General features: G+C 39.9%; 3 protein-coding genes across 3 annotated transcripts; 2 read left to right on the plus strand and 1 right to left on the minus strand.

The window, feature by feature from the left end:
- Positions 1-468: 468 nt before the first annotated feature.
- Positions 469-1,922, plus strand: LOC116736167 (pleckstrin homology domain-containing family F member 1-like). The gene is made up of 2 exons (XM_032588478.1): positions 469-796; positions 897-1,922. The coding sequence occupies exons 1-2, from the start codon at positions 553-555 to the stop codon at positions 1,352-1,354; spliced, it is 702 nt and encodes a 233-aa protein (XP_032444369.1). The 5' UTR covers positions 469-552; the 3' UTR covers positions 1,355-1,922.
- A 1,778-nt stretch (positions 1,923-3,700) lies between these two features.
- Positions 3,701-5,009, plus strand: LOC116736168 (pleckstrin homology domain-containing family F member 2-like). Its single transcript, XM_032588479.1, has 2 exons — positions 3,701-4,022; positions 4,123-5,009. The coding sequence occupies exons 1-2, from the start codon at positions 3,779-3,781 to the stop codon at positions 4,554-4,556; spliced, it is 678 nt and encodes a 225-aa protein (XP_032444370.1). The 5' UTR covers positions 3,701-3,778; the 3' UTR covers positions 4,557-5,009.
- Positions 5,010-8,501: 3,492 nt separating this feature from the next.
- Positions 8,502-9,706, minus strand: LOC116734842 (pleckstrin homology domain-containing family F member 1-like). The gene is made up of 2 exons (XM_032586360.1): positions 9,417-9,706; positions 8,502-9,316 (listed from the first exon to the last, which is right to left on the minus strand). The coding sequence occupies exons 1-2, from the start codon at positions 9,658-9,660 to the stop codon at positions 8,859-8,861; spliced, it is 702 nt and encodes a 233-aa protein (XP_032442251.1). The 5' UTR covers positions 9,661-9,706; the 3' UTR covers positions 8,502-8,858.
- Between the last annotated feature and the right edge of the window lie 4,383 nt (positions 9,707-14,089).

Here is a 14,089-nt window from a genome sequence, read left to right on the forward strand (position 1 = left end):
TCCATCGTCTTGAAAGTTGAGTCAACCAGGAAGTGCCCAACCAGCGCAAACTGAGTTTCTATGAAACTGGCAAACTATGAAAGAGGCAAAGATTGATTTTTTTGTTTGTTTGGTTTTTTCTTCTTCTTTACCCATCAGCGAGTTGGAATATGCAAAAAGCAAGTGCGACTCCTGCATTAACGATCTGACTTAGCAAAGCTTTAGTTTAGCTTTTTTGCCGTTAAAATTCAAACGTCAATTCTACAATTATTTTCTTCATCCAGACATGCAGTTTGAGGATCGCATTAAGATTTTTACTGACTGTAAGCTTCAATCAACACTGAGTTAATACGTCAGAGCTTTATGGAATACTAAAGAACTGAAGGTTAGTGACGCAGTCCTCCACCTTTCTGTTGTTTTTTTTGCTGAATAACTTCCTTGCCCATTGGCTCCACCTGCAAAATTCCCCTGACATCACCAGGCTAGGCCTTTTATAAGACTCCTCTCTGACTTCTTACCACTCAACAACCAAACTGCTCTTACTGCTGCTGCAACAGACAAAACATCAACATCATGGATGCACTAGTTTCTGAATATCAAAACCGCCAAAGGATCAAGGAAGTTGAGAACTCCTTCGGTCCCTTAGCGCCACAGCTTTTCACACCAGGTCGATTTCTGAAAGGAGAGGGCCCCCTGATGAAGCAGGGCCGCAAGAAGTGGGAGCAGAAAATGTTCTTCCTCTTCAACGATATCCTGGTGTACAGCAGCATCATCATGAACAACCGCTGGTACAAGAACCCCAAGATCATCCCGTTAAGTAAGTCACACACACCTCAGTTCAGGAGTAAATTCAGACAGCAGAGAAACTGTTTATGGGTGAAGTGTGTTAAGATTGTACAATCATTGTGTCATTTCAGAGGACATCATGCTGGACGACATGGAGGACTTTGACGACGTGAAGCACCAGTGGCTGATCTGCACACCTCGCAAGTCATTCCACGTGTCGGCCTCCTCTGACGAGGAGAAGAAAGCCTGGATGCAGAACATCGAGGCCTGCCAGCAGACCCTGCTGCAGGAGCCGGTCCTCCAAACAAACACAACCTACGCCAAATCCTGGATCCCCGACCGAGCCGCTCAGAAGTGCATGCGCTGCCTCGCCACGTTCACCGCCATCAACCGGCGACATCACTGCAGAAAGTGCGGCTTCGTGGTGTGCAACGCGTGCTCCAAGGGCCGGGCCCTCATCAAACACATCGACCCCAACAAACCGCTGAGGATCTGCAAAGCCTGCAACAAAACGGAGGATGACCAGACCTTCCGCCTGAGAGGAGACAGCTCCGGCTTGTGGGATGAAGCATCCAGTGATGAAGAGTGAACACTGAGCAATCCTCCTGTAGTAACCAAACTGTAGGCTGAAATTGAGGTGGTGTGACAGAGACCTAGTCATGTGTCCCCTTCCTGTGGAGAAAATGTAGCCATTAAACGGTTGATATTCAGACAGAATCTGAAATCCTGGATGTGTGGAAGAGTTGAGCAGAACAGAGCAGGTGAGGGAGAGAAAGGACACCTATCAGCCGATACCTGAGTTTAACATGAATGTGTTGATAAGATCTGCTGGACTGGAGGAGAGCAACGCAACCGCTACAGAGTGTTGGACTCTTGATGAAAATAAAGAAGCTGCTGTAGAAGACAGAAAGTCATAAAGTATTTGAAAAGTAAAAAATATTGTAAGATATTTATAATATAAAGTGTTCTGCTATTATGATTTAGTTTGATGTACTTAGTGCTGTATCGATGTTTATCTCTGTGCTCAAACTGTAGAATCTTATATGAAGCTAAATGTCCTTGTGTTTCCAATCATATGTTGTTTTTGTTGATGTTTACAGTTGTGCAACTTAATGCTGCAACTTTATCAATAAAAATAAATGTCCAATAAATGTAAAGAGTTTGTGTTCAGAGTATTCTTTTCTACCAAAAGTTCCTCTTTCAACTATTAACCGCGTTCAATCAGATTCTGTCGCTCAAGCAGCGACATGCTTCCTGTTTTAACTCTACAGTTTGAGTTTTTCCAGGTGCAAACAGTGACTCACTTCGCTGCATGTTTTCTGATTCCAGGCATCAAATCTCCAGATTCAAATAGTTCCTTACATTCCTAGGAAGCCTGCAGGACTTTAGCGCAACGAAGCGAATGTTGCAACACACATGCCTTTAAAACATATAATAAACAATCATGAGCATCTGTAGGCCTGACGCGATAAGTTTTGCTGGACGATAAATTGCCCCAGAACTTATTGCGATAAACGATAGCATTGTTGTTTTGAGACCGTTTTCAGTTATATATGTAACAAAGGCGTAAAAATGCAAGAACACATTCTCCAAGACCATTAAAATTTAAATTCCAATGAATATTTAAACACTGGAACCGGAAGATAATTTAAATATCCAAGATAAATAAACAAAACAATGGAAACAGCACATAAAATAAATGATGACTTTATTATTTATTTTATAAGCTGTTTCCGTTGTTTTGTAAGCAAAATTATCTTTTGTAAAAAGGAAAAGTTAAGGCCAAAACACCAGACAGAAGACTTTTATCATTCAGCTTTTGGTAAAAAGAGAAAGAAGAGAGAAAAACGATAAATCAAGCAAATGAAAATTATTGAGTTTATTTTAATTTATCATGCGATTAATTGATACATGGATTATCGTGACAGGCCTAAACCTCTGTTTGTTTTTAATCTCACATTTATGTAGATAATCTGCTACATTTTACTGACAATTACTTAGGTTGTTAAAATCATTTACAGATTTGCATCACAAAAGTTAGCATTGAGATGATGCTTTAAATAACCACCTTGTGTCTCTTGGGGTTTGTATCAATTCTCTAAACACATAGCTAAAATTAGGGTGATGGCTTGGCATCAGTACAGAAAAACAGCCTCTAACGAGAATAAAAAATGCACTTGTTTTGCTACTTTTGCATTGTTTCATTATCTTTTAAGCAATGCCTGTTTCAATATGTGTTGGAAACAAACTTCCTGGATGAATTAAAACAGTTTGCCATCTAAATCTGCCAGAGAATGATTCTGGGTTTATCTGTAAGAAAGATCAGAAATTTGTTGTTTTTCTTTCCTTTTGTCATTCATCAAACAGAAAAGTAAAGATTCTTTTCATATATTACACTTCCAAGAAGAGGCTTGAAGCATAGTTGCCTTGGTGCGTAAAAAGAACTGGAACCAGAACAAGAATCCGTGATGCACAGATAAGAAATGGCTAATCACTCTCGGATGTTTTTATTTTATTTATTTTATGATTGTTTTAGTTTTCTATGTAGATTGAAACAAGGAGGTTGGAAAGTTTTGAAAAATGCTTGACATCATGCAAAGCTTCTTTTTCTTTTAACATAAAGCAGATAAAAAAGCAATTTTCATCTTTTGAAATTTTGCAAACACGTGCAGAGATAAGCCACGTAGCAAGCAACACTCGATTGTGTGGTTGTTTTATGGGACTGCAGGTGGAAATTAATATTGTGTTAAATCCGTATATTTATGACACTATTGCACTGCTAAAATTTGGATAAACCGATTCAATTCAACAATTAGCCGGAATCAGGCTTTTACCGTCAAGTTTGCTGTTTTTGTTGCTGCATAACTTCCTTGCCCATTGGCTCCGCCTCCAAAATTCCCCCTGACATCACCAGGAAGCAAAGCCAGGCCTTTTATACGACTCCTCTCTCAAAGCTGGCAGCACACAACCAAACTGCTCTTACTGCTACTGCAACAGACAAAACATCAACATCATGGAGACTCTGGTTTCTGATGACCATAACCGCCGAAGGATCGGGGAACTAGAGAAGTCCTTCCATCCATCACGGCTGCAGCTTTCAACAAATGGTCGATTTCTGAAAGGAGAGGGCCCCCTGATGAAGCAGGGCCGCAAGAAGTGGGAGCAGAAAATGTTCTTCCTCTTCAACGATATCCTGGTGTACAGCAGCATCATCATGAACAACCGCTGGTACAAGAACCCCAAGATCATCCCGTTAAGTAAGTCACACACACCTCAGTTCAGGAGTAAATTTAGACAGCAGCCAAACTGTTTATGGGTGCAGTGTGTTAAGATTGTACAATCATTGTGTCATTTCAGAGGACATCAAGCTGGACGACATGGAGGACTCTGACGACATGAAGCACCAGTGGCTGATCTGCACACCTCGCAAGTCCTTCCTCGTGTCGGCCTCCTCCGACGAGGAGAAGAAAGCCTGGATGGAGCATTTCAATGCCCTGCTGCAGGACCAACCAGACCGCCTTTACGCCATTAACTGGATCCCCGATTGTGCTGCTGAGAAGTGCATGCGCTGCCTCACCACGTTCACCACGACCAACCGGCGACATCACTGCAGAAAGTGCGGCTTCGTGGTGTGCAACGCGTGCTCCAAGGGCCGGGCCCTCATCCAGCACATCAACCCCAACAAACCGCTGAGGATCTGCAAAGTCTGCAACAAAACGGAGGATGACCAGAACACACACTCGCCGAGAGGCAGCACTGATTCAGACAAAACATCCAGTGGTGATGAGTGAACATTGTCCAGTCCTCCAGCTTTAATCCCCCTGTAGGTTGAAATTGACTTGGTGTGACAGAAACCTGAAGTCTAGTCGCGTGTCCCCCCTTCTTTAGAGAAAATGTGAGAAATAATAGAGAGCATCTAAAATCTGTGTTAGGAGAAGCGTGTGTGGATTGGAAGAGTGGAACATGGAGGGAGAGATCAACATCAATAAGACAAGACTGGAGATCAGCAACACAACCGCTACACAACGCTGGACTCAATGAAAATAAAGAACACATGAAGTATTTAAAAAGTAAACGACATTATGAAAGTATTGTATATATATTTATCTATGTTTGTCACTGTGCTCAACCTGTCACGTTTTCTATGCCAAATGTCTCTGTGACAATATTATGATATTGTTTTTGTCAATATGCTTGTTGTAAAACCGCTGCTGCTATCAATAAAAATACATGTGCAGTAAATGTAAAGGGTTTCTGTTTCATTGTTATTTTTTATCAATTTTTCAATCGGTAATCCTATTTCATCAGAGTCAACTTGCAACTTGTTTACATCATGCTTTCCTTTTGAATTTTAATTCACCCAGGTGCAAATGCTTCTGCTGGATGTATTCTGATTCCTGGCATCAAACCTCCCAACTCAAATAGTGCCTTACTACATTCCTAGGAAGTCTGCATGACTTCAGCTCAATGAAGGGAAAGTTGCAACAGTGTCTTCAAAACTGAAGGCGCTGTCATTTCATATTTATGGAGAATAAAACAAGGTAGAAATGTATTGTTTTTACAAATATAAATCAGACAAGTTTGTATTTGGACGCAGCCCATGGAAGGTGCCTAAAAATGGCACCTTCCATTTTTAGGGCTGCATTAGGGAGGAGTCTTCTGAGACCAAAGCCAAACGTGTAGCCAGGGGTCTCAAACTCCAGTCCTCGAGGGCCACAGTCCTGCAACTTTTAGATGTGCCTCTGCTGCGCCACACCTGAATAGAATAATTAGGTCATTAGCAAGGCTGGGAGAACTGATCTACACAAGGAGGAGGCGATTAAGCCATTTCATTCCAGTGTTTTGTACCTGTGGCACATCTAAAAACTGCAGGACTGCGGCCCTCGAGGACTGGAGTTTGAGACCCCTTGAGACCCACACCATACACCATATTTGCTCACCCATCCAAATGATCAGAATCACTTCCATGGTCACAGGTGTATTAAACTAAGAACCGAGGCCTGCAGATGTTGTTATGCAAATGTTATAAACATTTGTGAAAGAATGAATGGCTCTCAGTGAATTCCAGCATAGAACTGTGATAGGATGCCACCTGTCAAGAAAGTTTCTCATTCCGAATTATTCCAGTCAACTGTCAGATGTATTATAAGAAAATGGAAGTGTTTGTGAACGACAGCAACTCGGCGACGAAGCGGTAGACCATGCAAACTGATAGAGCGGGGTCAGCGGATGCTGAAGCGTATAGTGCGAAAAGGCCATGAAACAGATTTCCATGGATGAGCAGCTGCATCCAAGCCATACATCACAGAGAGCAATGCAAAACGTCTGATGCCAAGTGGGTTTATGGTGTGGTATTATTTTTCTTTGATGACACGACGAGATGTGAGTTTTTGCTAATGAGATTAAACTAGATATAATTTTTAGTATGTGGTCTACCAACACAAAAGAGACACAATCAAAACTGTCAGATGACTTACAACTCAGAAATAGTCCAAATAGTTTGGCTGTATTTTTTCTTTCTTTCCTATTTACGGAAAGTTTCTGTTCTCCAGTGTGAACTGCACACGATGAAAGTGTCCCACATGCGCAGTAGAGGGCGCAATAACGTCACACATATAGAACCACTCATAAAGAAGAAGTAGTGCTCAGTTTGCGGAAGTAAACATGGATGCGAGCATAGCCTGCGATTTGTAAGTTGTTGTCCGACCGGAGCAAGTAATAATTTAGTCCTCATCATAGTCCGCCATGGTTGTTGTTTGTCTTCGCGCTCACGTGAATTAGGGCGCAGAATAGTGACGTTTGTCGAGTATCAGTGACGTTCAGTTCGGATGAACTTCCTGGACGTTTGGTCGCATTTGAAACGGATACTTATCGGATACCCAAGTGGCCAGGGTCGCATTCGAAGAAAATCCGACCTGTCATAAAAAGATCAGATACAGGTCGCATTACGTCAAAAAAAAAAAAAAAAATGGAATTGGGTCATTTCATACGGAGCCCTCCAGGGGACATGGGACTTTTTTTTTTCTTTTGCGTTCCCTTGCAATAATCTACTGATCAGCTATGTGGCATAATTGAATACTGTAAGCCCTTCGTACTTTCTGCCTTAATACAAGGTTATGTAAGGTTTTTCCATGTATGTTAATATCTCCTTGTGAAATATCTGAAATTTTATATCTTTTTCTTTAGTATAGAAAGGCACCACAAACCTAAGATATAAACAGAAACTTAAAAGTTTTGCGAGGGAACGCAAAAGAAAAAAATGTCCCCATGTCCCCTAGAGGGCTCTGTAAGGACTGACACAGTCTTATAAAATACGGAATCGTTATTTATTGTTGCTGAAACAATAAATGTTTTTTTTAGTGTTGCTGAAACATGGGAAATACTAAAGTTAGCAAAACTGTCATGGTGGACCGCAACGGGCCATTGCTGCACAGGTGATGATGTCAGAAAGGCTGAATACAAGGCAAATTCTTAAATATGTCTGAGTGTTTTGAATAGAACTTTGTGATTTGATTTTCTTGAATGAAAGAGGAAACAGAAGAACAACTGTGGAAAAGGGGGGAAAAAAATCACAGTCAGTTCACACACTGACTAAACCCAGAGTCATTCTTTCCTCTGGCAGATCTAGATGGAAAATCTTCCAGGAAGTTTGATACCAAAAGATAATTTTTCGTTGTCTTTTATTATCAAAAGATAACAAAACAATGCAAGAGTAGCATAACATAAACATGCGGTGAAGATAATGCTATTTTCTAAAATATTTTTGTTGCTGAGCAGCTTTTTGCATATTTTCACCGGTATTTATAGACTGTTTATGATCGCAAAGCTGATCTTTAGCTCCACCCATCAGATTCTCTATCAGATTCAAGTCGGAGTCTCGTGTTTTCTTCTAACATTAACAGTTTAGCCAAATGTTAGCAAAATAAATTTAAACCTAAATCTGCCGAGGGTGTAAATACTTCATTTTTTTGTCATATATGTGTTTAAAGGATTAATACATACCCCTTGTGTGTGTGTGGGTGTGTGCGTTTGTTTCTAATACCTTGTGGGGACCATTTTCCTGACATATACTACGTTGTGGGGGGGACACTGCTCTTTGTGGGGCCCAAAGCCTGGTCCCCACAAGGGGAAACGCTGTTTTTGGGTCAGGGGTCAGATTTAGGACTAAGGTGTGAATTGAGTTTTGGTTAGGTATGTAATGGGTGGGGTTAGGGTGTAAGGGTAAGGTTTAGGCTGTAGAAATGAATGGAAGTCAATGGAAAGTCCCCGCAACGATAGCCCTGCAAACGCGCGTGTGTGTGTGTATATATATATATATATATATATATATATATAGATATACATATATATATAGATATACATATATATATTGGGTATGATTATATTATGGTTTGAAGGCACTGTATGTTGCAACATTCCCAGCACTGTTTGCATTTTTTATTTTTTTAGATTTAAAAATGAACGCATGCCACAGCAACTGCAACAATGTGCACAATTGAATCAGATGCAGTAGGATTAATAATTTAAAGAACTTTAGACAAAAATAAATAAAAAATGGTCTGAACGGAAACTCTTTACATTTACTGAACATTTATTTGTATTGAGAAAGTTGCAGCAGTGGTTTGACAACAAGCTGCTTACCAGATAGCATGAACAAAAACAACATATGTTCACATAACAAAACACTGCAGTTTGAGCACAATTATAAAATTATATATACATACATATATATTACAATATTTTCATTATTTACTTTTCAAATACTTTATGACTTTCTGTCTTCTACAGCAGCTTCTTTATTTTCATCAAGAGTCCAACACTCTGTAGCGGTTGCGTTGCTCTCCTCCAGTCCAGCAGGTCTTATCAACACATTCATGTTAAACTCAGGTATCGGCTGATAGGTGTCCTTTCTCTCCCTCACCTGCTCTGTTCTGCTCAACTCTTCCACACATCCAGGATTTCAGATTCTCTCTGAATATCAACCGTTTAATGGCTACATTTTCTCCACAGGAAGGGGACACATGACTAGGTTTCTGTCACACCACCTCAATTTCAGCCTACAGTTTGGTTACTACAGGAGGATTGCTCAGTGTTCACTCTTCATCACTGGATGCTTCATCCCACAAGCCGGAGCTGTCTCCTCTCAGGCGGAAGGTCTGGTCATCCTCCGTTTTGTTGCAGGCTTTGCAGATCCTCAGCGGTTTGTTGGGGTCGATGTGTTCGATGAGGGCCCGGCCCTTGGAGCACGCGTTGCACACCACGAAGCCGCACTTTCTGCAGTGATGTCGCCGGTTGATGCCGGTGAACGTGGCGAGGCAGCGCATGCACTTCTGAGCGGCTCGGTCGGGGATCCAGGACTTGGCGTAGGTTGTGTTTGTTTGGAGGACCGGCTCCTGCAGCAGGGTCTGCTGGCAGGCCTCGATGTGCTGCATCCAGGCTTTCTTCTCCTCGTCAGAGGAGGCCGACACGTGGAAGGACTTGCGAGGTGTGCAGATCAGCCACTGGTGCTTCACGTCATCAAAGTCCTCCATGTCGTCCAGCATGATGTCCTCTGAAATGACACAATGATTGTACAATCTTAACACACTGCACCCATAAACAGTTTGGCTGCTGTCTGAATTTACTCCTGAACTGAGGTGTGTGTGACTTACTTAACGGGATGATCTTGGGGTTCTTGTACCAGCGGTTGTTCATGATGATGCTGCTGTACACCAGGATATCGTTGAAGAGGAAGAACATTTTCTGCTCCCACTTCCTGCGGCCCTGCTTCATCAGGGGGCCCTCTCCTTTCAGAAATCGACCTGGTGTGAAAAGCTGCGGAGCTGAGGGACCGAAGGAGTTCTCAACTTCCTTGATCCTTTGGCGGTTTTGATATTCAGAAACCAGCAAATCCATGATGTTGATGTTTTGTCTGTTGCAGCAGCACTATGAACAGTTTGGTTGTTGAGTGGTAAGAAGTCAGAGAGGAGTCTTATAAAAGGCCTAGCCTGGTGATGTCAGGGGAATTTCCTAGGCGGAGCTGACGAGTAAGGAATTTAACAACAGAAAGGTGGAGGATGGCTTCAATATCTTTAATCTCTTTTATATTTCATAAAACCTCAGTAAAAATCGTAATGTGACTTATTATTTAATTTAATTGGGTTTTATCTGATGGTACAATATACCAGATTTAGCAAAATGCAAATTTCCATCTGTAGTCCCATAAAACAAAAAAAAAACGCAGTATCGTGTTGTTTGCTAAAGATGTGAATATGTGTTTACAAAATTTCAAAAGATGAAAATTGCTTCCTTAATAAAGGGCTGAATCCAAATGCAACTTTTCAAATGTATATTTATGAAAACTTTGAATGCTATTAGCTATTTTCTTTAAAATGTTCCAACCTCCTTGTTACCGTCTACGTAAAACTGAAATAATAATTCAAAATATAATCATCTTAAATCCCAAGAGTTTCTAGCTGTTTGTTAGTCTCCGAGCTTCACTTTGTACTGGTTCCAATTCTTAACACGCATCAAGGAAAGTGTGCTTCAGTGACTACCTGGAAGTAAAACATAAAAGCAAACTTTGGTTTTGAGTTGAGTTTGAGAGATGAAAAAGTAGAGAACAGCTGTTAAAAAAAAGAAAATCATCACAGTCAATTCACACACTGACCGTCCTTATGGTTAAATCCAGAATCATTCAGATTTAGATGGAAAATGATCTTAATTCAGTCAGGAACTGTGTATCTAACGGGTAGAAATAGACAATGAAAAGATCACACCACAATGCAAAAGTAGAAAACATTTGAAGAAAATGCTATTTCATTAATATTTTATTAAGGTGGCATGTTATACAGACAAATTGTTATTGGCTTACTAACATGTTTCTACTGACTGGAAACATACTAGCATACTTTGGTGGCCCAGCCAAAGTCCAAATTTTAATCTAATCTGTGGAGGGGGCCTTCCTCAAAATTTTGGAGCTAATCAACAGAGATAATATATCTCTGTCGCAATGGAAATACGCAACAAGCGTCTCGGCCACAATAAGGGTTTAATTCATGTAAAGTCAATCATTTTCCCTTTGATTATTATTTATAACATGCATGTTTTTGATGACGCATTTCTTTCAAATGCACGTTGTTTTTGGAGACAAACTTCCTGGACAAATTAAGATGAATTTCCATGTGAAAGGTCAAGGAAAACTGACTGATTTTCTATTTCATTATTCAATTATCAAACTCAAAACTGCAGATTCACACTTGCCTTGACGCCTTGAAGATTTGGAGCCAGTGCAAGAATGCTCTACTGAGAAACGGCCAGACATTCCTAGGATTTTAAGGCGATCTTAATCAACTGTTCTCCAGGCTTTCTGAAGATCTTTCTTTGCACTATGGCTTCTTTTACACACATTTTGCTTCCGAGCACCGACTACGCAGTCTGCTGTTACTGAAATGAGGAAACCTGATAAGTGGAAGGAAAAAGAAAAAGCTGTGAAAATGAGATGAAATATTCCTGGAATCACATTCTACAAGAACTAGGAAGGGTTTATGTGCCGAGTTACCTTACCGGTAACTAAACTTCTCAACTTAACAACTAAAACCTGTAAATCCTTCCCCCGCCATACTGGAAATGTGAGATCTGAAAATGGATAACCAGAAAAGGACAAATTATTTGTCACTGCTCCAAAGTTTGACAAACTGTAAAGTTTTTCATAATTGGTGACTGTTTTATGTTTTTATGGTGTAAACCACTTTGAACTGCCTTGTTGCTGAAATGTGCAACTCAAATAAACACCTGACTGGTGGCTTTGTGATTTACACCCAATTTAAATGAATGTGAATTTGCTTCCATGTTGTGATAAACCGCTAACCGTGACTGGGGGGCCAGTATAGAGTTGGAGGAGAAATGAGAGGAAAAAAGCAAAATAAAATAAAAAATTCATTATAAATCTTTTAGTACGAAATCAAATCTATTTTTCCAGTCATTATATTTTGTCATGCTCATCTTTCCTTTTTGGCTGCCAGTCAAATTCATCAAGCTACATCAGTCCTCAAGCTAGCATAGCTGAGTTTGACAATGAGGAACAAAACAAGTTTATGATTTTAACTAAAATGTTCAGATTCATCAGACTGTGATGATTTAAAAATGTCTGCTGGAGCTCAAACATTTCATCCAGCTTTCACGTCGTCAAAAGGAGGAATAAAAACGACTGAAAGCTTTCAAAAGGCCAGTCCCGCTTGCACGGCGTTTTACTTACAGAGTCTTTGAATGTCTCAGTGGTCCAGAGATTTTCCTTCCAGCACATCAAGCGCAAAATGTAAAAAAGGTTTTTGACAATTAAACGACCAACAGAACCAAAGAGGAAAGGAAAACAACAACAAAACCCCCTAAAGAACTCATCTACAACTAAAAGGTGTGAGGCAGCATTTATGCTAAATGAATATTATAATTATTGAATTGTGAATCAAAGCTAGGGAAAAAAAATTCTAAAAGTTGATATTTGTTTGCATGTTTTGTATCGTTGTCTGTTTGGAAACGGGTTCACCGGCCAGAAGCTAACGCAGTTTAGCTAACATGACTTTTCCAAGTCATAGAAAAGTTTTGGGGAAAAGTTTCTGCTCCAACACACCTGGATCAACTGATAACAAAACATTTATTTGATTCAGGCTGAACAAGTTATAAAACTCCAGGAATGGACACTATATGGTCTTTATGAGAGAAACTTTTACAGCCTGTGATGCAATAAAGTGGGATTGGGATTAAAATGAAATAAGCATTAAGCAGCTTTATATAAAATGTATTAAATAATTTGTATAAAAAGCCCATTTTCTATTTTCAAGACGTCTGCTGCTTGTAGAAACCGTCTGTCTTTCATGCACTCTAAACTTCAGTGGCTTCAACAGATTTCAGATTAGATCCCAGTGAGCTGATTGGCTCGGCCACTTAAGTACCTTTATTGTCTTTCTCTGTAACCATTTGAGAGCTTCCTGGGATATTTCTACGTGCTTTGTTTTCTACTTTTTGTCCATTCTCATTCTGCACAATGTGTCTCTTCTTCATCAGTGGAGTCTTATGCAGTGAATGTGTCTAGAAACCATGGTGGCAGCTACTTATTAATGTAACTTTTGGGTTATGATGTTTGGCATGTGTGGATTGGACCTTTAGAAATAGATTTTCTGAGAAAGTGTTGATTTGTTTAATACTTACTTTCGCATTAAAAATGGTTTTACATTTCTTGAAGGAATTGGTGGGACGTTCCCCGTTCTTTCCCCCCCTTGGTGGCGCCACAGCTGTAGTGTTTTCCATAGATTTAAATTATGCAACTGAGACAACAATAATAGTGTGTACTGTTAGTACTTAAAGTAAATTAACTAACTTAATTAAGTAAATTAATTTGTTTAAATTAATAAGGATGTAAGAAGGATGGGTCGGAAATGACGCTGATCTAAAACAAAGCTCTTTGTCCGTCTGTCATATCCTCTGTGTTTTCTTTAATGCCATGACATTTGAGAACCGTTCCGGTGAGGCAACATAATGATGAGCTGACTAAAGGATCAAACACTAGCAGCAGCGGGGCGTGGCTTGATTCCTGTCACCTGTGGTTCACCTGTTTTAATCTGATAAGAGAGACTAAAGATAGCAGGACTGAAAAGAGGAGAAGCTCAGAGGAGAGTCAAGAAAAACACAGTGAGGCCTTTTACCAGAATCAGATAGACATAGTAGATCTTTCAATCTTAAAAGTATACATGACCTTGAGCAGGCCATTAAACGAAAACACTGCAAAAAACACGCAAACCAGGGATTTTTGGTCTAGTTTCTGGTCCGAATATCTTAGTACACTTCAAATAAGACTAACTTACAAGTAACTTTTCAGCAAGATACAGGAGCTTGTTTAATGTAAATAAATCCTTAATTTTGTCTTGTGATGAGTCTTGTGATTAATTTCTGCCATATTAATGAATTGTTGACTTAAAAAACAAACTCTTGTAGCTTGCTGAAAAGTTGTTTGCAGGTTAGTTTTTTCATTTTTTCAAGTGCACCAAGATATCTGTACTAGAAACTAGAGAAACATACTCGGTAAGATTTTGTGTTTTTGCAGTGCACTGTGCTCAGAATAAAAACTTGAGTACATATTGCAAATTTAAGAGAAAATGATGCACATGATGAACATACACTATAATTGCGAATCAAATGTTTACTGGAGCACTTTATGCTCTTGGATGTTTTCATGTGTGATCCACTTTCTTGGCCGAACTTTCCGGATGCATTTAAAGATTCCCAGCACCAAAACTCCTCTTGAGTAGTTTAATTGTCTAAGTAATTACACAGGGATTGAAAAACTTAA

The sequence above is a fragment of the Xiphophorus hellerii genome, chromosome 16 (assembly GCF_003331165.1).
Source record: "Xiphophorus hellerii strain 12219 chromosome 16, Xiphophorus_hellerii-4.1, whole genome shotgun sequence".
NCBI lineage: Eukaryota > Metazoa > Chordata > Actinopteri > Cyprinodontiformes > Poeciliidae > Xiphophorus > Xiphophorus hellerii.

Coding starts and splice junctions, on each gene's coding strand:
- LOC116736168 (XM_032588479.1), top strand. CDS start 3,779: ATGGAGACTCTGGTTTCTGATGACCATAACCGCCGAAGGATCGGGGAA. Junction 4,023..4,122: donor CCCCAAGATCATCCCGTTAA/GTAAGTCACACA, acceptor GTGTCATTTCAG/AGGACATCAAGCTGGACGAC.
- LOC116736167 (XM_032588478.1), top strand. CDS start 553: ATGGATGCACTAGTTTCTGAATATCAAAACCGCCAAAGGATCAAGGAA. Junction 797..896: donor CCCCAAGATCATCCCGTTAA/GTAAGTCACACA, acceptor GTGTCATTTCAG/AGGACATCATGCTGGACGAC.
- LOC116734842 (XM_032586360.1), bottom strand. CDS start 9,660: ATGGATTTGCTGGTTTCTGAATATCAAAACCGCCAAAGGATCAAGGAA. Junction 9,317..9,416: donor CCCCAAGATCATCCCGTTAA/GTAAGTCACACA, acceptor GTGTCATTTCAG/AGGACATCATGCTGGACGAC.